Here is a 24,059-nt window from a genome sequence, read left to right as displayed (position 1 = left end):
TCCTGTCCTGCCTCTGCCTGGTGCTCAGGGGCTGGCTCACCTTCACAATCTTTCTTCATCAACCTCCACCCCCTCTCCAGAGGATGAGCCTCATTCCCAGGCTCATCTTAACACTTTTTGTCATCTTTACCTTACTTCTTACCACTTTTCCTAACCCTTGTTGATAACTCATTAGACAATGTGATTGAAAGCACTTTGTAAGTTAAAAAACATCCTACAAAATCAATATTAAATGTTCAGCTGTGCAGAATTACAGTCATATCTCAGGGCTCCCAGCCTCTTCATTAGGTCAGGCAGAGCCTGAAAGCGAATTAGCCCTGGAAAAGGAATTGCTGAGAGAAGAGGAAGGGAGATGAAAGATGGTAAGCTACTTCCTATTTAACCACCCCACGGGTCGCAGTGAAGGAGCACAGGTTTAAGGCTAAAGTCATCCAGGGATGACAAAGTCAGGGACACAGTGCTGCTGTGGACTGCTAACACAGCTTCCAGACTTCTCGTGGGTTTGGCCCAGCCATCCAAAGACCTCTTGCTTGTGGTGACTATAGTTCACGTTTCATGTATGTTTAGTCTCTAAGTCATGTCTGACTCTTTTGCAACCCCATGGACTGTAGCCCACCAGGCTCCTCTGTCCATGGAATTTTCCAGGCAAGAATACTGGAGTGCATTGCCATTTTCTTCCCCAGGAGGATCTTCCCGACCCAGGGATTGAACCTACATCTCCTGCATTGGCAGGCAGATTCGTTACTGCTGAGCCACTGCAGAAAAAAGACAGATAATAATCTTTAAGTAGAGGCATCCTCAAGTGCGGATCAGGTTACACATGTTAATCATGTTGTTATATGGATATTTACTACTGATATCCTATGTGCCTAATATACAGGCCAATTTCAACCAGGTACAAACACCAGCTTCAACAGCACTTGCAGACTTTGAGATCAGACTGACATAGGTTTGAGCCTCAGCTCTGCCATTTCCAGCTGTGAGATCATAGGCTTGTTGTTCAGTCTTTCCCAGACTCAGTTTTCATGTCTATAAAATAGGGACAAGAACCTCATGTGAGGACAATCAGTAAAGAACTACAATACAGCATCAAATGCTTCACAATAGAACATACGTAAATATTAGTTTCATCTTTCTCTGCCCCCCTCATAGAAAATTAGTCTCCTCTCAGTTCAGTTCAGTCACTCAGTCGCATCCGACTCTTTGCGACTCATGCTGCATGTACTGCAGCATGCCAGGCCTCCCTGTCCATCACCAACTCCCAGAACTTACTCAAACTCATGTCCATTGAGTCGGTGATGCCGTCCAACCATCTCATCCTCTGTTGCCCCATTCCCATCCTGCTTTCAATCTTTCCCAGCATCCGGGTCTTTTCCAATGAGTCAGTTCTTTGCATCAGGTGGCCAAAGAATTGGAGCTTCAACTTCAGTATCAGTCCTTCCAATGAATATTCAGGGTTGATTTCCTTTAGGATTGACTGGTTTGATCTCCTTGATGTCCAAGGGACTCTCAAGAGTCTTCTCCAACACCACAGTTCAAAAGCATCAGTTCTTCGGCACTCAGCTTTCTTTATGGTCCAACTCTCACATCCATATATGACTACTGGACAAACCATATCTTTGACTAGACAGACCTTTGCAACAAAGTAATGTCTTTGTCGGCAAAGTCAAGTCTCCTCTATTTAAATTTAAATATTTTATCATCTTACTAATTTTACATTCTTTGCAAGTATGAAACAATGGGGTAACTAATATGTCATGTGTAAAGCAGTGTGAATTTTTTAGGGAATGAAACTCACTCCATGGAGTATTAGAAAGAATGACAGCCATTTTCTTAACAGGAAAGTTCGGTGCTACCAGCCCTAGGAAGGCCTTTCCTGCTCCAGTGAGCTTATCCCAGAAAAGCAGCTGAATTAAGGGCCAGAAATATCATGCAACCCATATAAATACTTGCAGTGTTGCAAAACCCAGGTTAGTAAGAGGCTGTGTTGCCCTCCCCCGATTTCTGCCTTACTGACCTTGAACTTGCCTGTGAAAGGCCTAACATTGTGGAGGGGCAGTATTTGCATCTTGGCGCTGAATGAAAGTACTTTCCTCTAACGAGGGGCTTCTCAGAGCCCTATTGCAAAGGTCGGGGATGGCCTTTCCTGGGGACTCTTCCACTTCCTTGGTCTGGGCTGCAAGTATATTTCCTGCCAGCCCTCTTCTAACCAAAGATTCATAACTTTTTTGCTTCCACGAAGCCCCCAAGCTTAGTAAAGCAGCCCTGTTCCTTATAAAAAGGATCTCACAAAGTCCCATTTGTGAGCCTGCTGGCTAGACCAGGTCCCCACTGGCCTAGAGCTGAATGACTCTTAATGATTAGGATACCTGGTATGCAGGCTGGTCTTACTAATCGGTTTCCCTTGGCCCATTTGGAGGAGGGTTTTTAAACCTGGGTAGTTATCATCTGTCGGAGAGTCCTATTTTCATGTTTTTATTTTGCTCTCTCTCTGCCCATCCCCACCACCATATCCGATGACTCAGCTCTCAGAGCTAAGAGTATATGCCATGTTGAGCACAACATCACAAACTCCAGCTGGGCTCTGGCTACCCCTGGAATTCTCCTTCACCATTTTGAGACAAAAATTGAATCACCACAAATTCCTTGTTTTTAAGAAAGGAGAAAGGCAGTGTACAATAACAACAAAATCAACAGCAGAAGCAACAACATCTCCATCTAGCAGGGTCTCCTCTGGGACAGGAGCTACATGAGGAGCAAAGCAGCTGCATTTTCCAAATGCTCTGTCTGGTGGCTGTTTCAGGAGTCTTCTCCTCGGGCTGTGGCCCTGTCTTCTCTCCTATCCTCCAAGAACTGCTTCAGTTGTATAGCTCTCGCAGCTGCCCTGCTAGGCCAAGCCAAGTTCACTGAGGGCATTGTTCCAACCCTCAACTCAGAAAACATCCCATTTCCAGTGTATGGGGCTGTCTTAGGAATGAATGCAACTAGAAACCAATCAAGCAGCATTAGGTTATGCAGCGTCCCCCTAACTCAACTTCAGAAAGCTCGAAACCCAGATGCTGAGAGGGTTTGGAAGCTGTGACCTCTCCATTGCAATAGGCACACCCAGCACCCTGGTCTTGCTGCATCAACACCCTTCTTAGTAAAAGGAGCCAGGGCTTCAAAGAGAAGTGGCTGATACCAGGGCTGGGGCAGGAAAGGTACAAGATAAGCCTGGAACATCTTGTGCCAAAAAGTAAGGAAGGCCTCAAGAAGGATGTTGTTTTTGCTGTTAGTCACTCAGTCATGTCAGACTCTGCTATTCCATGGACTGTAGCCTGCCAGGCTCCTCTGTCCATGGGATCTTCCAGGCAAGAATGCTAGAGTGGGTAGCCATTCCCTTCTCTGGGAGATCTTCCCAACCCAGGGATTGAACCCAGATCTCCTGCATCACAGGCAGATTCTTACTGTCTGAGCCACCAGGGAAGGATGGGGATGTGTCAAAAAACATAGAAGCCAACTTGAAGAGGCTACCCCTCGCAAATCTGCAGTAGTCTGGGCATTGAAATAAAAAATGGTAATAAGAGATTATAATCCATTGAATAAAATAATAATCCATGAGTCCATACTGACAATATCTAGACTGACCAATAGACAGACAGATAGCTGAGAAGAGCAAACACTACTGTAGAATGCCAGCTAATTATGTAGACGGAAAGATCAAATTAGATTTATAAAAATGTTTATTATTATAAAAAATGTTGCAGGCAGGAGTCATCAGTGAATGCTAAACCTAGAGGCTGGAAGTTTGATGAGCACCAAGATATTTACACATTCTCATATTAGTTCCCCACAAAATACTTACTATAAAGGGAGAAATAATAGCTTTACAGTGGATAAAACTGGCAGATACTATGTTAATCAATGATCAACAGACACCACCAGCACTGGAACAAATGGCTATCTGTGCCTCCTGCTAGGGTGCCCTGAGCAGGAAACATCACTTCAGTGGCACTTAGGCCAAAAATCCATAATCTGATTCTAATGATGACAAGATACCACACAAAGCCAAGCTGAAGGGTATTCGATAAAATACTGACCTATGGTATTAAAAACTGTCACTGTCACAAAAGACCTAAATTAATTAATTAAATTAAAAGGATGAGCAATTTTTCCAGATTAATGGAGATCAAGGAGACATGACAAGTGAATGCAATGTCTGTATGATCTTGGATTGGATTTCAGGGGGGAGAACTGCTATCAGTTGCATTGAGAAAAATCTGAAAAACATGTGTTTGAGATAATAATTGTTAAACTTCCTCATTTTGACCACTATATGGTGGTTATGTAAGTGAATGTCCTTGCTTTTAGGAAATACACACTGAAATATGAAGTATTTAGAAGGAAAATGACTCGAGAATGCCTTGGACTTTAAGGAGATCAAACCAATCAATCCTAGAGGAAATCAACCCTGAATAGTCACTGGAAGAACTGATGCTGAAGCTGAAGCTCTAGTACTTTGGCCATCTGATTCGAAGAACCTGCTCATTGGAAAAGAACCTGATGCTGGGAAAGATTGAGGGCAAGAAGAGAAGGGGGCAACAGAGGATGAGATGGTTGGATGGCATCAACGACTCAATGGACATGAGTTTGAGCAAACTCTAGGAGATAGCAAAGGACAGGAAAGCCTGGTGTGGTGCAGTCCATGGGGCCACAAAGAGTCAGACATGACTTAGCGACTCAGCAACAACAAGGAGAAAAATGACATGACGTATGCAGCTTACTTTAAAACAGTTCAGAAATGAGATGATGGATGGATGGATGGATGGATAGAGACAGAGAGATGATAGATAGGTAGACAGAAAGAGAGAGAGATGTAGGAAATGCTATAGCTAATGTTGCAAAATTAACATTTGGTTAATCTTGGTGACGGTATGAAACTCTGTACTATTCTTTCCTAACAAAATTTCTATTGTGTGAAATTATTTTAAAAAGAGTAGTTTTAAAAAACAAAGGAAAGTAGTTTCGCAGTTTCCTAAAAACCTAAACATGTATTAATACTTACCATGGACTGCCCTGTGCTTAGTCGCTTAGTCATGTCTGACTTTGTGCAATGCCATAGACTGTAGCCCACCAGTCTCCTCTGTCCATGGGGATTCTCCAGGCAAGAATACTGGAGTGGGTTGCCATGCCCTCATCCAGCGGACCTTCCCAACCTAGGGATCGAACCTAAGTCTCCTGCATTTCAGGTGGATTCTTTATCATATAAGCCACCAGGGAAGCCCAAGGATACTGGAGTGTATCCCTTCTCCAGGGGATCTTCCCAACCCAAGAATTGAACCAGGGTCTCCTGCATGCAGGCAGATTCTTTACCAAGTGACCTACCAGGGAAGCCCAAATACTTACCATATGACCCAGCAATTGAACTCTTGGGTATTTATTCCAGAGAAGGATTTTTGTCTGTTCTCAAAAAGCCTGTACATGGATGTTCATAGAAGCTTTGGGTATAATATCCAAAAAACCGGAAAGAATCAAAACATCCTTCAGTAGGTAAATAATGAAAGAAGCTGATGCATTTACATCATGGGCTACTACTGAGCAATGCAGAGGAACAAACTGTTGATACACACAACAGTTTAAATGGATCTCAAGGAAATCTGGCTGAATGCAAAAAGTCAACCTCAAAAGTTCACACTGCATGGTTTCTGCAGTATATAGCATTACTGAAATGACAAAATTGCAGAGATGAAGGAAAAATTAGTAGTTGGCAGAGGTTTGGGGTGGAAGGAAGGAGGGAAGTGGCCGTGAGTATAAAAGGAAAACACGGGGGATCTGCACCATGGAAACAAGTCTGTGTCTTGACTGTGATGGCGGATGTGCAAATCTGCACACATAAAACTACACAGAGCTACACACACACACAAGTGCTTGTGAAACCAGGGAAGCCTGAAGAAGCTCTGCGGATGGTAGCAGGGTATTTCCTGGTTTTGCTCTTGCACTGTGGTTATATAAGGTGCTTGGCGGAAACTGGGTGGAGGGTGTGCAGCGCCACCCTGTCCATCTCTTTGAAATTCCCTGTGAATCTATAATTATTTCAAAATAAACAGTTCAAACAAAGAAAACAGAAAGCCCCCGACAGAGCCTGTATGGGCTGCCCTGCTGGTACTGACATGACCTTGGTGCGCAAGAGATGTCCCTTGAGGGAGGGGGGTCTGGCCTGAGTGCTGTCCTCTCTTCTCACTTTATCTGGCAGCCCCACAGCTTTGCATGAAGTTTCAACCCCCATCCCCATGAAACTTATCACCGGGGAACAGATGATGGAAGCACAGGGCAGAGACCCAGAGAAATCTGGGTGTGACCTTTAACAATGCTGGAGCTCACGATGGATTAAGGGCTTTGAAGTCACGCTGCTTGGGTTCAAACCCCAATCTGTCACTTACTGTCGATATGACCTCAGATAAGACGCTTACCCTTTTGTGCCGCTGTCTTTTTATCTATGAAGTGGGAGTGACGATAGTCCCCAGTCTTAGGTGTACAATGTATAGCATACTGTGCTTGTACCTACAAAACTTGGAACAGTACCAGACACCTAAAGAGAGTTAATAAATGTTAGCTTTTATTTATAATACTAATAAAACAATTGTTTACTGTTATTATATCTCTCTACAGGTTTAAATATGTGTGTGTGTGTATATATATATATATATATATTTATTTATTTATTTGGCTGTGCCAGGTCTTAACTGTGGAATGTGGGATATAGTTCGCTGACCAGGGATCAAACCCAGGCGCCCTGCATTAGGAGCTCAGAGTCTTAGCCACTGGACCCCCAGCGAAGTCCCTCTCTATAGGTTCTATCATTCCTCTTTTACGATGAAGAAGCTGAGACTTAACAAAACTACTTAACTAGTGTGAATCAACCAGTGACAGAGCTGAGATTCAAATCCAGAGCCTCCAAGAGAAAGTGAAAGTCGCTCAGTCATGTCCTCCTCTTGGCGACCCATGGACTATACAGTCCATGGAATTCTCCAGGCCAGAATACTGGAGTGGATAGCCATTCCTTTCTCCAGGGGATCTTCCTAACCCAGGGATCAAACCCAGGTCTCCCGCATTGCAGGTAGATTCTTTACCCCCAGGGAAGCCCAGGGAAGCTGAGCCACAGCCTCCAAATGTATGCCTTTTCCCATGTGTGTGTCTGAGCCAGTGTGTGTCTGAGCCAGTGTGTATGGAAACCTTACCAGAAAGATGAGGAGAGGGAAAATTCAGAAAGAACAGGAAAGGAGAAAGAATAGATTATATTCTAGAGAAAAAGATGTGAAAGAACATCTCAACTGACTGAGGACTATGAAGGAAATTCATGTTCTCACGATGGTTTCCTAAGTTGGAAGCCTCTGCTGCTGCTGCTGCTAAGTCGCACCAGTCGTGTCTGACTCTGTGCGACCCCATAGACGGAAGCCCACCAGGCTCCTCTGTCCCTGGGATCTAGGGCTGGTGAATTCAGTGGTTCAGCAACGTCATGGGTCACATGGGTCCGTCAATCTTTTGACTCCGTGTTGTCAATTCAAAATTCAAACTACGAAAATCAGAAATGTTTGTCCTTTGGAGTAAATGAATTATGGAGACTGTGAAATTCCATGCTAGGGCCTTAAGTAGGTTTTCAGATCACTTGTGAGCACTAAAGGAGAAGCAACTCTTCAGAAGCTCAGGTTGATACATTTTTTCTTAAAGGACTTGCTAATGGTTTGTCTAAGGTCTGAGGAATATATGTATATGGCATGTCAGTTAAAAAAAAAAAAACTTTCAAGACAATCTTTCACCTATTAAATATTGTTCCATTGTGTATTTCTTTTAAAGAGGAAGATGCAGTTAAAAACTTACAGAATAAATATTTTAATAGCTTTTTTATCCTGTCCTCTCTGTTTGCATATAACGTGTATCAGCAGAAAAACAGTAAAAGCAAAATGGGTATCTTTACCTTTACATACAGTCCAGTGATATCAGCGTTGCTGTTGCTATCATTTTGAATAGGTGATGCTTAGCTCCTTCTTCCCCTGATGAGAAAATCTCCACTGCATGATCTAGTTCTGCTATTCCAACAGGCATTCACAGTAGGAGAGAAAAGATTTATTAAAATACCTCTACAGATTGAACATCAGCAATTCCACTTGCGTCACTGCCCTCGGATTTTACAGTGGAGGCTTGAGCTCTGACACTGACACTCATATAATTAAGTTATAAGCACGCTTACTAGTAGCCCAGCAGGGTCTGAAGATGACCTGACTGTTCTCAGATAGGGACCATTTCAGATGTTTAACCCAAGAACTCAACAAGCTCCTTGAAATTGCTTGAAGGCCCCTTTCAACTGAGAAGCCCTTCTCAGTTTAATGCCTTTGCTGGAAGATGGTCATCGGTGTCCAGTTCCTGCTCCTGCTGGGGGAGAACTAAGCAAACTGTGAAATGTCATCACCAAGCTCCCTGAGTGGATTAGCGGCTCCAAAGGACAACACACATCTCTAAGTCATCCTGTAAAGTGACCCCGAAGCGTGGCTTGTCACACCATCCTGGGCTCGTTTACTCTCTGAAGGGCAGAGGGCGGCCTGATGCACAGCAGGTTCAAGCTCATGGATAATCCAGAGCATTTTGCACAATAACTCTGGTTCTAGCCAAGTCATGGTCCCTGCAGGGCCTGCCAGAGCAGAAGCTTACCTGCCCTGAGGTTGGTAGGGGGAACAGGCGATGGGGGCTATTTTTCACCAGGAAAGAGGTCATCATGTGCCTGGAATGATATCTCTGTGATTCTGCTACTAATTTGGTGCCTGTAACCTTGAAAGGCTGAGTCGTTTCTGAAACACCTCCCCTCCACATATAAAGGGTTGATGCCCTGAGGTTTCAGGACCAGACCGGGGCTGCTGCAAACCCTAGCTGCAATACTCACCCTTTTTGACACCGTATCAAGACAGCAGCAGATTCATCACAAAGGTAAAGGATGTTGAACTTGAGTGTACATGGGATGGAAGTTCATCTTGCCCTTCTCAGGGGGGGAGTCAACGGAGAGAGTTCTTTTAACCCTGTCTTTTTCAGCCACTGAGGTTCATCTTTCCCTCTGAATTCTCACCTTACACCTGTTTGGGAATGGTGGAATTCCACTGCTTAGAAATCTCAACAGGACTTTTCCATATCTAGTTGATATATTTAAGTAATGCAATCAAAACAGCTCTGTGAGAGAACCAGAAATCTGTTCCAGTGTTCATTTAACAAGGCTCTGATAAGATGATTTCCTGTAAACAAAAACAGTGCATATTGAGGGGGAGATGCTAAACCTCAGAGGAATCAACATCCTTTCAAATAGAGATGCTCAGCTACAGCGGGCTCCTCAGAAGACTGATGCTTAAGAAGATGTACTAAACTCTGGTCTTTGTAATTCTGAAGCTGAGCTTCTTAAACTTTCCTATGTGCGTGAATCATCTGGGGATCAGGTTAAAATGCAGATTTTGATTCGGATTTTGGTCTTGATAAACTCTGCCTTCATAACAACTCCTCGGTGATACTGGTGCAGCTGGTCCACACAACAACTGAGATGGTTCTGTGGTGTTTCAGGGATCGTAAATAATCTTTAGACTTTTCAATGACTGCATCTTATCAAATCAGTGAAAAATCAAAAACAGTTCTGTTCTATTTTTAAATTTTGATTTGTATGTTAACATAGAGCAAAATGACTCTTCTGTGTGTGCTCAATTCTAAGAATTTATCACATATTCAGCTCTGTGGAACCACCACCACAGTAGGGATACAGAACAATTCCATCACCCCCACCCCTAATTTCTTCAGCTCTGGCTTTGAAGTTATGCTCTCCCCCTATCTCTAACCGAAAGCAGTTATTATAGGCTTGTTTTTTAGAGAATGTCATATCAGTTCATTCGCTCAGTCATGTCTGACTCTTTGCGACCTCATGAACCGCAGCACGCCAGGCCTTGCTGTCCATCACCAACTCCCGGAGTCCACCCAAACCCATGTCCAGATGCCATCCAACCATCTCATCCTCTGTTGTCCCCTTCTCCTCCTGCCTTCAATATTTCCCAGCATCAGGGTTTTTTCCAACGAGTCAACTCTTTGCATCAGGTGGCCAAAGTATTGGAGTTTCAGCTTCAACGTCAGTCCTTCCAATGAACACCCAGGACTGATCTCCTTTAGAATGGACTGGTTTGATCTCCTGGCAGTCCAAGGGACTCTCAAGAGTCTTCTCCAACACCACAGTTCAAAAGCGTCAATTCTTCAGTGCTCAGCTTTCTTTATAGTCCAACTCTCACATCCATTCATGACCACTGGAAAAACCATAGCCTTGACTAGACGAACATTTGTTGGCAAAGTAATGTCTCTGCTTTTTAATATGCTGTCTAGGTTGGTCATAGCTTTCCTTCCAAGGAGTAAGCATCTTTTAATTTCATGGCTGCAATCACCATCTGCAGTGATTTTGGAGCCCAGAAAAATAAAGTCAGCCACTGTTTCCCCATCTATTTGCCATGAAGTGATGGGACTGGATGCCATGATTTTAGTTTTCTGAATGTTGAGCTTTGAGCCAACTTTTTCACTCTCTTCTTTCACTTTCATCAAGACACTCTTTAGTTCTTCTTCACTTTCTGCCATAAGGGTGGTGTCATCTGCATATCTGAGGTTATTGATATTTCTCCTGGCAATCTTGATTCCAGCTTGTGCTTCCTCCAGTCCAGCATTTCTCATGATGTACTCTGCATATAAGTTAAATAAGCAGGGTGACAATATACAGCCTTGACGTATTCCTTTTCCTATCTGGAACCAGTCTGTTGTTCCATGTCCAGTTCTAACTGTTGCTTCCTGACCTGCATACAGGTTTCTCAGGAGGCAGGTCAGGTGGTCTGGCATTCCCACCTCTTTCAGAATTTTCTACAGTTTATTGTGATCCACACAGTCAAAGGCTTTGGTATAGTCAATAAAGCAGAAATACATGTTTTTCTGGAACTCTCTTGCTTTTTCAATGATCCAATGGATGCTGGAAATTTGATCTCTGGTTCTTCTGCCTTTTCTGAAACCAGCTTGAGCATCTGGAAGTTCACAGTTCATGTATTGCTGAAGCCTGGCTTGGAGAATTTTAAGCATTACTTTACTAGCGTGTGAGATGAGTGTAATTGTGCAGTAGTTTGAGCATTCTTTGGCATTGCCTTTCTTAGGGACTGGAATGAAAACTGACCTTTTCCAGTCCTGTGGTCACTGCTGAGTTTTCCAAATTTGCTGACATATTCAGTGCAGCACTTTCACAGCATCATCTTTCAGGATTTGAAAGAGCTCAACTTGAATTCCATCACCTCCACTAGCTTTGTAGTGATGCTTCCTAAGGTCCACTTGACTTCAAATTCCAGGATGTGTGGCTCTAGGTGACTGATCACACCATCGTGATTATCTGGGTCATGAAGATCTTTTTTGTACAGTTCTTCTGTGTATTCTTGCCACCTCTTCTTAATATCTTCTGCTTCTGTTAGGTCCCTACCATTTCTGTCCTTTATTGAGCCCATCTTTGCATAAAATGTTCCCTTGATATCTCTGATTTTCTTGAAGAGATCTCTAGTCTTTCCCATTCTATTGTTTTCCCCTATTTCTTTGCATTGATCACTGAGGAAGGCTTTCTTATCTCTCCTTGCTATTCTTTGGAACTCTGCATTCAAATGGGTATATCTTTCCTTTTCCCCTTTTCTTTTTGCTTCCCTTCTTTTCACAGCTATTTGTAAGACCTCCCCAGACAGCCATTTTGCTTTTTTGCATTTCTTTTTCTTGGGGATGGTCTTGATTCCTGTCTCCAGTACAATGTCATGAACCTCTGTCCATAGTTCATCAGGCACCCTATCTATCAGATCTAGTCCCTTAAATCTATTTCTCACTTCTACTGTATAGTCATAAGGGATTTGATTTAGGTCAGTGGCTCAGACAGTAAAGCGTCTGTCTGCAATGCAGGAGACCCAGGTTCGGTCCCTGGGTTGGGAAGATCCCCTGGAGAAGGAAATGGCAGCCCACTCCAGTATTCTTGCATGGAAAATCCCATGGACCGCGGAGCCTGGTAGGTTACCGGCCATGGGGTCGCAAAGAGTCAGACACGACTGAGCGACTTCACTTTCCCTTTCCTTTGAGTGGTCTAGTGGTTTTCTCCACTTTCTTCAATTTCAGTCTGTATTTGGCAATAAGGAATTCATGATCTGAGCCACAGTCAGCTCCTGATCTTATTTTTGCTGACTGTATAGAGCTTCTCCATCTTTGGCTGCAAAGAATATAATCAATCTGATTTCGGTGTTGGCCATCTGGTGATGTCCATGTGTAGAGTCTTCTCTTGTGTTGTTGGAAGAGGGTGTTTTCTATGACCAATGCGTTCTCTTGGCAGAACTCTATTAGCCTTTGCCCTGCTTCATTCCGTACTCCAAGGCCAAATTTGCCTGTTCCTCCAGGTATTTCTTGACTTCCTACTTTTGCATTCCAGTCCCCTATAATGAAAAGGACATCTTTTTTGGGTGTTAGTTCTAAAAGGTCTTGTAGGTCTTCATAGAGCTGTTCAACTTCAGCTTCTTCAGTGTTACTGGTCGGGGCATAGACTTGGATTACCGTGATGTTGAATGGTTTGCCTTGGAAACAAACAGATTATTCTGTCATTTTTGAGATTGCATCCAAGTACTGCATTTCGGACTCTTTTGTTGACCATGATGGCTACTCCATTTCTTCTCAGGGATTCCTGCCCGCAGTAGTAGATATAATGGTCGTCTGAGTTAAATTCACCCATTCCAGTCCATCTTAGTTTGCTGATTCCTAGGATGTTGATGTTCATTCTTGTCATCTCCTGTTTGACCACTTCCAATTTGCCTTGATTCATGGACCTAACATTCCAGGTTCCTATGCAATATTGCTCTTTACAGCATCGGACCTTGCTTCTATCACCAGTCACATCCACAACTGGGTATTGTTTTTGCTTTGGCTCCATCTCTTCATTCTTTTTGGACTTATTTCTCCACTGATCTCCGGCAGCATATTGGGCACCTACTGACCTGGGGAGTTCATCTTTCAGTGTTCTATCTTTTTGTCTTTTCATACTGTTCATGGGGTTCTCCAGGCAAGAATACTGAAGTGGTTTGCCATTCCCTTCTCCAGTGGACCACATTCTGTCAGACCTCTCCACCATGACCTGCCCATCTTGGGTGGCCCCACACGGCATGGCTTAGTTTCATCAAGTTAGACAAGGCTGTGGTCCATGTGATCAGATTGGCTAGTTGTCTGTGATTGTGGTTTTCGTCTGTCAGCCCTCTGATGCCCTCTCTCAGTGCCAACCTCTTATTTGGTTTTCTCTTACCTTGGATGTGGGGTATCTCTTCACAGCTGGAATCATAAAGGGTATATAGTTTATTGAGACTGGCTTCTTCCACTCAACATGAATGCCTCTGAGGTTCATCCAAGTTATTGAAAATATCAACAGGATTCTTTTTTATTACTGCACAGTATTTCATCCTTCAGATGTTCAACGGTTATTCACACATTCAAAGACTGTTGGTTGTCTCCCCTTTTTGGCATGAAAAATAGAACTGTGGTTAGGTGTACAGACTTTGCTAGAACATTAGCTTGCATTCATTGTTGTTGATTGGTGAGTTGCTAAGTTGTGTCTGACTTTTTTGCAACCCCATAGACTGTAGCCAGCCAGGCTCCTCTGTCCGTGGGATTTCCCAGGCAAGAATATCAGAGTGGGTTGCCATTTCCTTCTCCAGGGGAGCTTCCCAACCCAAGGATTGAACTTGCTTCTTCTACATTGCCAGGTGGATTCTTTACCACTGAGTCACCTGGGAAGCCGAGGTTTGCATTTCTCTAGGCTAAATACCTAGGAATGGAATCCTGGGTCATGTGGTGGGAATATGTTTAATTTGACAAGTCATACATTGACAGTTCCAATTGCTCCACCCCTCTCCTCTCTAGCACTTGATATTGTCAATATGTTCATTTTTATTTTGGCCATTCTTATAAGGATATAATAGTATCTCTGCACTTTTTACTTAATTTGTAATTTCCTAGTGGCTAATGATGTTCAACATCTTTTAATGTTTACTTGTTATCTATTCATTCTCTTTGGTGAAGTGTCTGCTAAAGTGGTTTTCCCGTCTTTTACTTGGGTTGCTTGTTTTCATACTGTTGAGTTTTGAGAGTTCTTCATATACTCTGGACACAAATCTTTTGTCATAGACATGATTTGCAAATATTTTCTTCTCAATTTGTATCTCATCTTTTCATTCTTTTTTGGAGAGCAAAACTTTCTAATTTTGATGAAGCCCAATTTATTGAATTTTTTTTCTTTCATGGAGTGTACTTTTTATGTCATATCTAAGAATTCTTTACCTAGCCCCAAATCACACACACACACATACACACAAAACTAGATTTTCTCTGTAAGAGTTTTATAGGTTTACATTTTATATTAATCTATAATAAGTTAATTTTTATACACGGTGTGGGCCTTAGAGGATTTTTTGGGGTTTTTTTTTTTTTTTGGCATATTTGTATCCTGTTGTTCCAACACTATTTGTCAAGACATGTCTTTGATGTGCTTTTTGGTTTTTGTTTTTTGTTTTGTTTTGTTTTGTTTTTGCTGAAATCACACATCTACATTACTGTAGCTTTACAGTAAGACTTAACATTAGGTAGTATAATTTCTTCAACTTTACTCCTCATTTTCAAAAGTGCTTTGGTTACTTTAGTCCTTTTGCTTTTCCGTATAAGTTTTAGAATTATTTTGCCTTTAATTATTTTTAAAAATACAGTTTGGATTTTTGCTAGAATTGCAATAAATCTATAGATTTATTTTTGGAGAACTAATATCTCTGCTATCCTATCTTCTAATCCATTAACATGATATGTCTCTCCATTTATTAAATTTTTATTTTATTCATTAGCATTTTGCAGTTTTTAGCAACCACATTTTGTACACATTTTGTTAGATTTATACCTAAGTATTTAATTGGGGGGCATTATTGTAAATGGTATTATCTCTTTAATTTCAATTTCCAATTGCCCATTGGTAGCATACACTAATTTGTGTGTATTGAACTGATATCTTGCATCTTTGCTAAACTCACCTACTAGTTTTAGGAATTATTTTGTGACTGCCTCATGTGCACTTGAAAAGAATCTATATTCTGTCATCATTGGATAGAGATCCAATAAATTACACTTAGATCTAGTTGGCAGCTGCTGCTGCTCAGTATTTTTATATCTGTGATGATTTTCTATCAGTTCATTTCAGTCGCTCAGTTGTGTCTGACTCTTTGCGACCCCATGGACTGGAGCACACCAGCCTTCCCTGTTCATCGCCCAACTCCCAGAGTTTACTCAAACTCATGTCCATTGAGTCAGTAATGCCATCCAGCCATCTCATCCTCTGTCGTCCCCTTCTCCGCCTGCCTTCAATCTTTCCCAGTATCAGGGTCTTTTCCAATGAGTCAGCTCTTCGCATCAGGTGGCCAAAGTATTGGAGTTTCAGCTTCAACATCAGTCCTTCCAATGAACACCCAGGACTGACCTCCTTTAGGATGGACTGTTTGGATCTCCTTGCAGTCCAAGGGACTCTTAAGAGTCTTCTCCAACACCACAGTTCAAAAGCATCAATTCTTCAGTGCTCAGCTTTCTTTATAGTCCAACTCTCACATCCATACATGACTACTGGAAAAACCATAGCTTTGACTAGACAGACCTTTGTTGGCAAAGTAATGTCTCTGCTTTTTAATATGCTGTCTAGGTTGGTCATAACTTTCCTTCCAAGGAGCAAGTGTCTTTTAATTTCATGGTTGCAGTCACCATCTACAGTGATTTTGGAGCCCCCAAAAATAAAGCCTGTTAATGGACAGGGAGGTCTGGCGTGCTGCGATTCATGGGGTCGCAAAGAGTTGGACATGACTGAGCAACTAAACTGACTGACTGACTGACTGACTGACTTTTTCCACTGTTTCCCCATCTATTTGCCATGAAGTGATGGGACCAGATGCCATGATCTTAGTTTTCTGAATGTTGAGCTTTAAGCCAACTCTCCTCTTTCACTTTCATCAAGAGGATCTTTAGTTCTTCTTCACTTTCTGCCATAAGGGTGGTGTCATCTGCATAGCTGAGGTTGATATTTCTCCCGAGAATCTTGATTCCAGCTTGTGCTTCCTCCAGCCCAGCGTTTCTCATGAAGTACTCTGCATATAAGTTAAATAAGCACGGTGACAATATACAGCCTTGACGTACACCTTTCCTGAAATCAGTTGGTTGTTCCACATCCAGTTCTAACTGTTGCTTCTTGACCTGCATACAGATTTCTCAGGAGGCAGGTCAGATGGTCTGCTACTCCCATCTCTTAAGAATTTTCCACAGTTTGTTGTGATCCACACAAAGGCTTTGGCATAGTCAATAAAGCATGCTGAGAAGACAGAGAAAAAAGTAGTGAGGGTCTACTCCACCCAGTGGGACCACAGCTCCTCCTATCAGAGCTGGTGGGTTTTGCATCTCTGCAGGCCCTGCTGCTGGTCCATTCCATTGCTGCTGCCAAGCTCAGCAATGTGTATGTATTGGAGTTTCCTTGGTCAGCTGGGACACAGTGAACCACAACTAGCCGAGAGTCATAGGATTCTTATGAAGATAACTCTCACATCCCTCAATGTGGGTTTAATACTCTGAGTAACCAGAGACTTGGGAAGTTAAATGATTGGCACAGCAGTTAGCAATGGGCAAATGTGCCTTTGTCTCAGCTGACTCACTAAGATCAATCAGCCCCTGGGGCAGTACTGATGCCTCACGGATGGTGAAAAATTCAACACACTTTGTTTAACTGAATTCTATGAAGGTGTTACATGCTGCTGTTCTCTTTAAGCATGCATTAATTTTGTGAGGTAAAGTTTATAATTGTCATTGAAGTTATGGCTGTTCTGAGTTGGTGGTGATTGACTGGAAGGAATACTATTGAGTCTCTCAACAGGAATGCTTTGTGCTATCTGCTCAGTCGTTCAGTCACATCTGACTCTTTGCGACCCCAAGACCTGTGGCCTGCCAGGCTCCTCTGTTAGTGGAATTTTTCAGGCAAGAATATTGGAATGGGTTGCCTTATTTCCTCCTCCAGGGGATCTTCCTGACCCAGGGATTGAAACTGTATCTCTTACATCTCCTGCATTGGCAGGGAGATTCTTACCACTGTGCCACCTGGGAATGCAGTCTGGTGGATGGCATTGTTGGCACTGTTGAACAGATACAGATGAATAGTCACTTATTCATTGAAGACAATCTTCCACATTTTCAAAGGACTTTCTGACTATTGATATCTTCCTTGTCACCTTTCTGCAAGCTAGAGTAGTTGTCCTTATTTCAGAAGCGAGAAAACACAAATGTTCCTGGAAATGTGTATTATCTGTGAGGGGATGGGCTAAATCCTAACAATGAGATGCTGAATCTCCAAGAAGGTTAGAACTGGGGAACTTGGATGAATCTCTAGTCCAAAGATAGAAGATAGTTTTTCTCTATTTATTGAGACATAACTTAAGTGTAATAAAATTCACCTGCTTTAGGTGTACAGTTTGATAAGTTTCAGCATTGTATACAGCTGTGTCACCATGATGAGAAACAAGATATAAAACATTTCCACAACCCAAAAACATTATCAGGCCACCCACCCCATCTGCTTCTGTCTCTCTGTTTCTGCAGGGCTCTCACCCTAGGTCTCTGCAGAGTCCACTTCCCACACCCTGGGCACTCCTACCCACTCATCCTGCATGTCCCTACCCTTAGGAAGCACCCTGAGGCCCTCAGGCCAGGCCAGGTGACCTCAGGGTGCCCCTCACTGGCCCCACAGACTGGCCCTCAATGCCTGAAGCACTGCCACAGGAACCACTGCCACTTCCTGGCCAGACCTTCAGGATAAAGATAACTTGGAGGTGGGAGGCATTTATTCAATTCAACAAATATTTATTGAGCACCAGTACACCCTTTAATATATTTAAATAAAACATAGGATAATCTTATTTCCTAAAAGCTCTGGGAGCTTTCTGCAAAGTCAGTTGGATCTCTGCTCTTTCGCCAGGAAATTGTGAGATCACTGAGCATTTCCAGGAGATAAGAAAATCACTCTCCTCCTTCTTAGGGAACAATTGGGGCAGGGGATGGGGCCTGGCCCCTGAGTATGACAGCTGCCCCACTTACCAGCTATATGACCTTGATAAGGTCAGATTGCTACTCAACTTCCTTACCTGCAAAATAGTGTCTACCCTGAAAGACAGCTGTTGCTGAGACATACCTAGGCCCGGCTTTCACTACCTTAGCCTCCCTGGAGCCAGCTCTGGACACAGACATGACCAACACACAAGAGGACAGGATCAAAGACTGAGTTCTCACCTTGACTTGCAGGTTAGAATCACAGGAAGAACTTGTAAAAATCCTGACACCCAGTACATTTTCAAGGCTGATGAAATTAGACTCCTTAAGGAGGAATCCCTGGCATCCATTTTTTGTAAAGCTGCCCAAATGACTCCAAGTTCAGTGAAGGTCAACAGACACTGATTCACAAAGAAAAGAGAAGTATAATTATTTCATGTCTATAAAAAAAGTTGGGGGGAGGTTGTGATGATTACTTACTGCTAATTATTGTCCTATATCCTGTACAATTTGAGGTTTTAGAATTACAAAAGGCTATGTATATTTAGATCAGAACTCATAAACTGCAAAACACTTTTACATTTATGATCAAATTTAATCTTCAGAGAAATTTTAAAGATGAGGAGACTGAGACCTGGAGAATTATTGGCAAAGAGAAGGTGCATCAAGCTGATAGGTCTGGAGTAAACGTCTGGTTTCAAACCTGTCTCGCTTCCATCCTGCCCTAGTGTCCTTGCCCGTCCCTCTGGGAGAGCTGTGATCCAGAACTTCATGCTGATTCCAGACCGAGTATCCACACACCCCTTCAGGAGTTCCCTTGGATGTTAGTGCCCAAACAACTCAAACTCTGTCCAGCATTGCTCAGGGTTGCCCTGCACAACCCTCTTTCTCTGGTTGCCTGTCTGCACAGGCATGGCCTGGGCAGCTCCACTGACACCCCTCACTTTCGTTCACCACGTGGAGTTGACCTCTTCAGAATGCCTCCGTCACCCGTGCCTCTGCCTCCCTGGACACTTCCAGTTGCCCGTTAACTCCTTTCCCTGCACCCACTCTCACCCCTCAGCCCCTGTTTTGACCTGTCTGCTGGACCCACCGAGGTCTGGGAGTTGGGCAGTGGTCTCTTCATGTAAAAAGTGAGCATTATTGAGTATCTGACATGTATGATTCCACACACACGGGTGCATATACACACATGTGCATGTACACACATGCACATGCACACCGAGCTGCTCGCTCTGTTGTGTCAGATGTTGGGACTATTTTCTGTGACACATCTCTTTAGTAAAGAGCCGAAAATGTTCAGAGGTGTGCAGCCTGCCTTCTGCCTGTTACAGCCATGAGACCTCGAGCAAATTTAATCACTCCTCAAATGTCTCTCCTAGAAAATGAGGAAGGGGATATTGACTCATGGAGATACGATAACTAAAGGGACCAATAGCATAAAATGCCTGGCTCATACTTCCTGCTGATAAAAAGCTGAGAAGTCATTCATTTGTGAGGTGGAAGGAAGGACAGAGGTATTTGTCAGATGCTGGAGAAGGGTCTAGGCTACCCACTCCAGTATTTTGGGGCTTCCCTTGTGGCTCAGCTGTTAAAGAATCCTCCTGCAATGTGGGAGACCTGGGTTTGATCCCTGGGTTGGGAAGATCCCCTGGAGAAGGGAAAGGCTACGCACTCCAGTATTCTGGCCTGGGGAATTCCATGGACTGTAGTCTATGGGGTCGCAAAGAGTTGGACCGAGTGACTTTCACTTCACTTGTGACATGCTTCAGCGGGGAGCTTCTGCAGTCATATCCCTGGATCTCATAAATAAACCAGTGTGTCCCTATCACAAGGTTTTGTGCCTGATTGAGGTCTCCCTCGGGAGTTAAACAGCAAGGTCTGTACCTTCCAGAGTACAAGGGGAGCATGTTCTGTGGGGGTTCAGTCGATATTTACTTTTTCAGGGGATGAACAATCAGTACGTCCGCCGGGAGGTCTTCTGCCGGAACACCTGTCACGAGCTCAAACGCTTCTGGGAAAGGGAAATTGGCAAACAGACTTACTATCGAGAATCAGAAGAACATCGCCTGGGAAGAAGTGCACTGAGAAAGTACGTGCCTTGTCTACTTTTTTATTATTAATTTTTAAAAATAAACTTTGATTTTTAGGGTGGTTTTAGGTTCACAGCAAAACTCCGCCACACAGCCTCTCCCACCAGCAACATGCCCCACCAGAGGGTACTCTGTTATAATTCATAAACCTACATAGACACATCATAATGACCTTCGCTTGTGTGTTTTTTGAAAGCAAAATTAATTTCCCCAGAAAAATGCCAGTCCTAGAGGATGCAATTATTTTAATTTTCCCTGCATGTGGTCCTGCCACCATCTGTGGTTATGGGCAGTAATTTAAGAAATTCTTCCAAGTTAACAAGTGTACACAGCTTTCATCTTTATAACCAGAAAAATCTCTCCTCTCTGTCACCATTTCTAGTGTGTGAGGGTTACACTAAATTTGTGGAGCGTGTCAACAGATGTATCCATGAATAACAATCAAACAAAGGAGACAATGACCAGTTAATGGTCAGTGCTCATTTGGATAATGACACAGGATGTCCTGCACGGTTCTGGGAGGCTCTTGGCCCTCTGGTATGCAACCCTGTTCTAGCCAAGCAAGTCGAGTGGAGAGCAGTGACTCATACGAGCAGACCTGGGTTGCTGTCTCTGGAAACAGTGGCACTTCACCACCCTCACACATACAGCCTCTTGATGACTGCAGGGAGTCACCTACAGGCCACAGGAAAGGACAGGCCAGCTTGTCTGTTCCCACAGAGGGAACAGTTCAGTTGCTGTCTGTGCACTAAGACCACAGCTACTGTGTAGCCGGGGGCTATGGGGCATGTGTATGCTAGCCATTTTATCTCCTCTATTGGCTTTTTAGCTATATCTCTCTGTGTTATTCTAGTGGTTGCTTTAGGATTTATATACTTATCACAGTCTGCCTTCAAGTGATATATCATTTCCTGTAGAGGGTAAGAACCTTGCAATCATATGAATACAACTTTATCTCACCTCTGGTTTTTGAAAGATAGCTTTGCTGGGTAAACAATTCTAGATTGGCAGGGCTTTTCCCCCCTCTTAAACTTTAAAGATATTGCACTTTCAAAGGAAATTTTAGAAATTAAGACTAAAATAGTACTCAAATAGAAAGAAAGAAAGTGAAGTCACTCAGTCATGTCCAACTCTTTGCGACCCCATGGACTGTAGCCTACCAGGCTCCTCTGTCTGTGGGATTTTCCAGGCAAGAGTACTGGAGTGGGTTGCCATTTCCTTCTCCAGGGTATCTTCCCAACCCAGGGATTGAACCCGGGTCTCCCACATTGTAGGCAGATGCTTTACCATCTGAGCCACCAGGGCTCAAATAGAAATGAGATTTCAAATATGTATATATTTAAATTTGCAAGTCCTCTGCATACCTTTTCAAGCCCAAACACACACATGCACACACAAGCATACTTAAAACACCTTCAGAATAAAAGGGACAGGAGCTTCCCTGAACCAAAAGTCATGGAGAGGAACACTCCATTTGTGTATATTTTGTTTCTGTTTTCAGGCTCAGGGAAGAATGGAAGCAGAAAGTGGAAACAAAGCTGAGACTACGCAACAATCCAGATGAGACAGAAAAGCAGGCTAACGTTGGCCAAGAGCTGCACTGACACCAGAGGATACAAAGCACTGAGGTTATTCTGCCAGGACAAGCCAGTGCAAATCCCTTAGTCCCTCTGCTACACCATACATATCCCATACTATTGTTTCCCCCACTTGTGAGAGGATTTACCTGGGGATCCTTCTCCAGTGCTGAGTGGGAATTATTAGCCGAGATAGTCCTCTCTTCATGGGAGCCAGAATATTATTCCCAGTACCTCTAAAGATGGAATTATCTAACATCAAAGCTCTATGCAGCTTACTTTATTTCCATATTATTATCTTCCAATTTTGAAATCCCAATATTTGAAATTCTAAGCACACAAGGTGCGGGGGTGATGATTTTTATAGTCATACTGGGTTGACCAAAAAGTTCACTCAGGCTTTTTGATAACATCTTATGGAAAAACTCAAATGAACTTTTGGCCAACCCAATACTTTCAACATTTGCACAGTACTGTTGCTCGACATTTCTCCTAAGAAACAGATCATGTAATCCTTTCTCTTGTTTTCTTTTAATAAGAGAAATGCACCTATCTGCAGCAATAAAAATATTGTAAATAGTCAATAGTATAAGGTTCATAAATTAATTGATCTAATACTATGTTTTCTTCACATGAATTTAATTGGCTTATTCAAAAACACGTTCACATCGAACCACTCAATAAGATTAGGATAATTTTAGTCTAACTTGGTTGCCATGCCATTGCTGGCATGTGTGCTCTTTGTTTTGGCCATTCAGGCATGCAGGATCTTAGTTCTCCTGACTAGGATCAAACCCACACCCGCAACAGTGAAAGCGAGAAGTCTTAATCACTGAACCACTAGGGAAGTCCCATGTGCTCTTCATTTTCTTGCTTTAAATCTCCATATGCTGGCAGCTCAGCTAAAGTATATCTTGCCACCCCAACAAAGTGTCTATCACATAGATTCTGGACTTTGAAATATCATTGTCACTGCCCAGCTATCCCTCAGATCCCCTTACAGGGTTGCTGCTTCTTAAAGTGAAAATTATAACTAGGCCTGGTGCACTTCCCAAACAGGGCAAAGGAGCAGAGAGGTAGATGCATGTTGTAAAGTACTTCATGGTTGTAGGTAGCTAGCACCTGCAAAGTCTTACATATTCAAGCAGCAGTGCTACCAGGAGACACAGAGAACAAGGCAAGGCAATTCTGAACAGAGAAAGTGACGCGTTCCAGTCCTCTAAATGCCCTGATATACCACAAAGTGCTTCCATTAACATCCCCAGGGGGCCCAGATGGAAATCACCATCTCAATGGGAAGCAAGAAGAGTTAGGGGATCGTTTCCTCAGATTACACTTATATGATCCAGGAAACAGGGCTCAGAGCCCTTCTCCCTGCTAGGGTCTCTCATTCAACCTGGGATTCAATTCAATGAATAAACCACGAATCTCAGTTGGGATCACTGAGAGCATTCTGATGAAAGAGGAATTTTTGTTGGATATAAGAGGGAAAGTGAAAGTGTTAGTCACTTAGTCGTGTCTCTTTGCGACTCCATGGACTGTAGCCCACCAGGCTCCTCTGTACATGGAATTCTCCAAGCAAGAATACTGGAGTGGGTACCATTCCCTTCTCCAGGGGATCTTCCTGACCAGGGATTGAACCTTGGTCTCATGCATTGCAGGTACATTCTTTATTGTCTGAGCCATGAGGGAAGCCCCTAAGAGGGAAATAGAAGTTAAAAAGAAGGAGAATAAAAGACAGAACTTGCAGGCTCTGTCTGAGAGGCTCTTAGAAGCAAAGGCCTACCATCACAAACTGCAAAATGCTGCTGCTGGAATGTAAATGCAATCAAGTGAGGCAGAAAATGCAGGTGAAAATTTGTTGTGGATTTTCTGACTCATCACATGCCCAGCACTGTGCTATAAATACAGCAGGAAAAAAAAAAAAACAGAAGTGATGGCTCTGGAGGCTACCAGTCTAGGGAAGAAGATAGCAGAAAAGCCAAGGTAATAAGTGTGAAGAACTAAATAACACTGGGAGCCACAGCAGCAAAGGTGCCCACCTGATATAGGGACCCATTCTGGCCGAAAGAGGGCTTCTTAAGAACAGGCTAGTTAAGCCCAGCTGAGCATAATCCAGTGAAGGCGAAATTCAGGACTCAGGTCCTGTGTGTCTTGAGGGAATACATTTAGCTAAGCCAGAATGGGAGTGAGGAGAAAATGTAGCAAGAGCTGAATCTGAAGAAATCAGCATTCAGGGCCT

General features: G+C 43.2%; 1 protein-coding gene across 1 annotated transcript; it reads left to right on the top strand.

The window, feature by feature from the left end:
- The first annotated feature begins 8,796 nt into the window (after positions 1–8,796).
- FAM240A (family with sequence similarity 240 member A) lies at positions 8,797–22,442 on the top strand. The gene is made up of 3 exons (XM_061397009.1): positions 8,797–8,958; positions 20,094–20,239; positions 21,742–22,442. Exons 2-3 carry the CDS (start codon positions 20,097–20,099, stop codon positions 21,842–21,844), a joined length of 246 nt encoding a protein of 81 aa, XP_061252993.1. The 5' UTR covers positions 8,797–8,958; positions 20,094–20,096; the 3' UTR covers positions 21,845–22,442.
- The last annotated feature ends 1,617 nt before the right edge of the window (positions 22,443–24,059 follow it).

Source organism: Bos javanicus, chromosome 22, assembly GCF_032452875.1.
Source record: "Bos javanicus breed banteng chromosome 22, ARS-OSU_banteng_1.0, whole genome shotgun sequence".
Classification (NCBI taxonomy): domain Eukaryota; kingdom Metazoa; phylum Chordata; class Mammalia; order Artiodactyla; family Bovidae; genus Bos; species Bos javanicus.
Note: the sequence above shows the minus strand (reverse complement) of the source record. Positions and strands in the feature narration are given on the sequence as shown.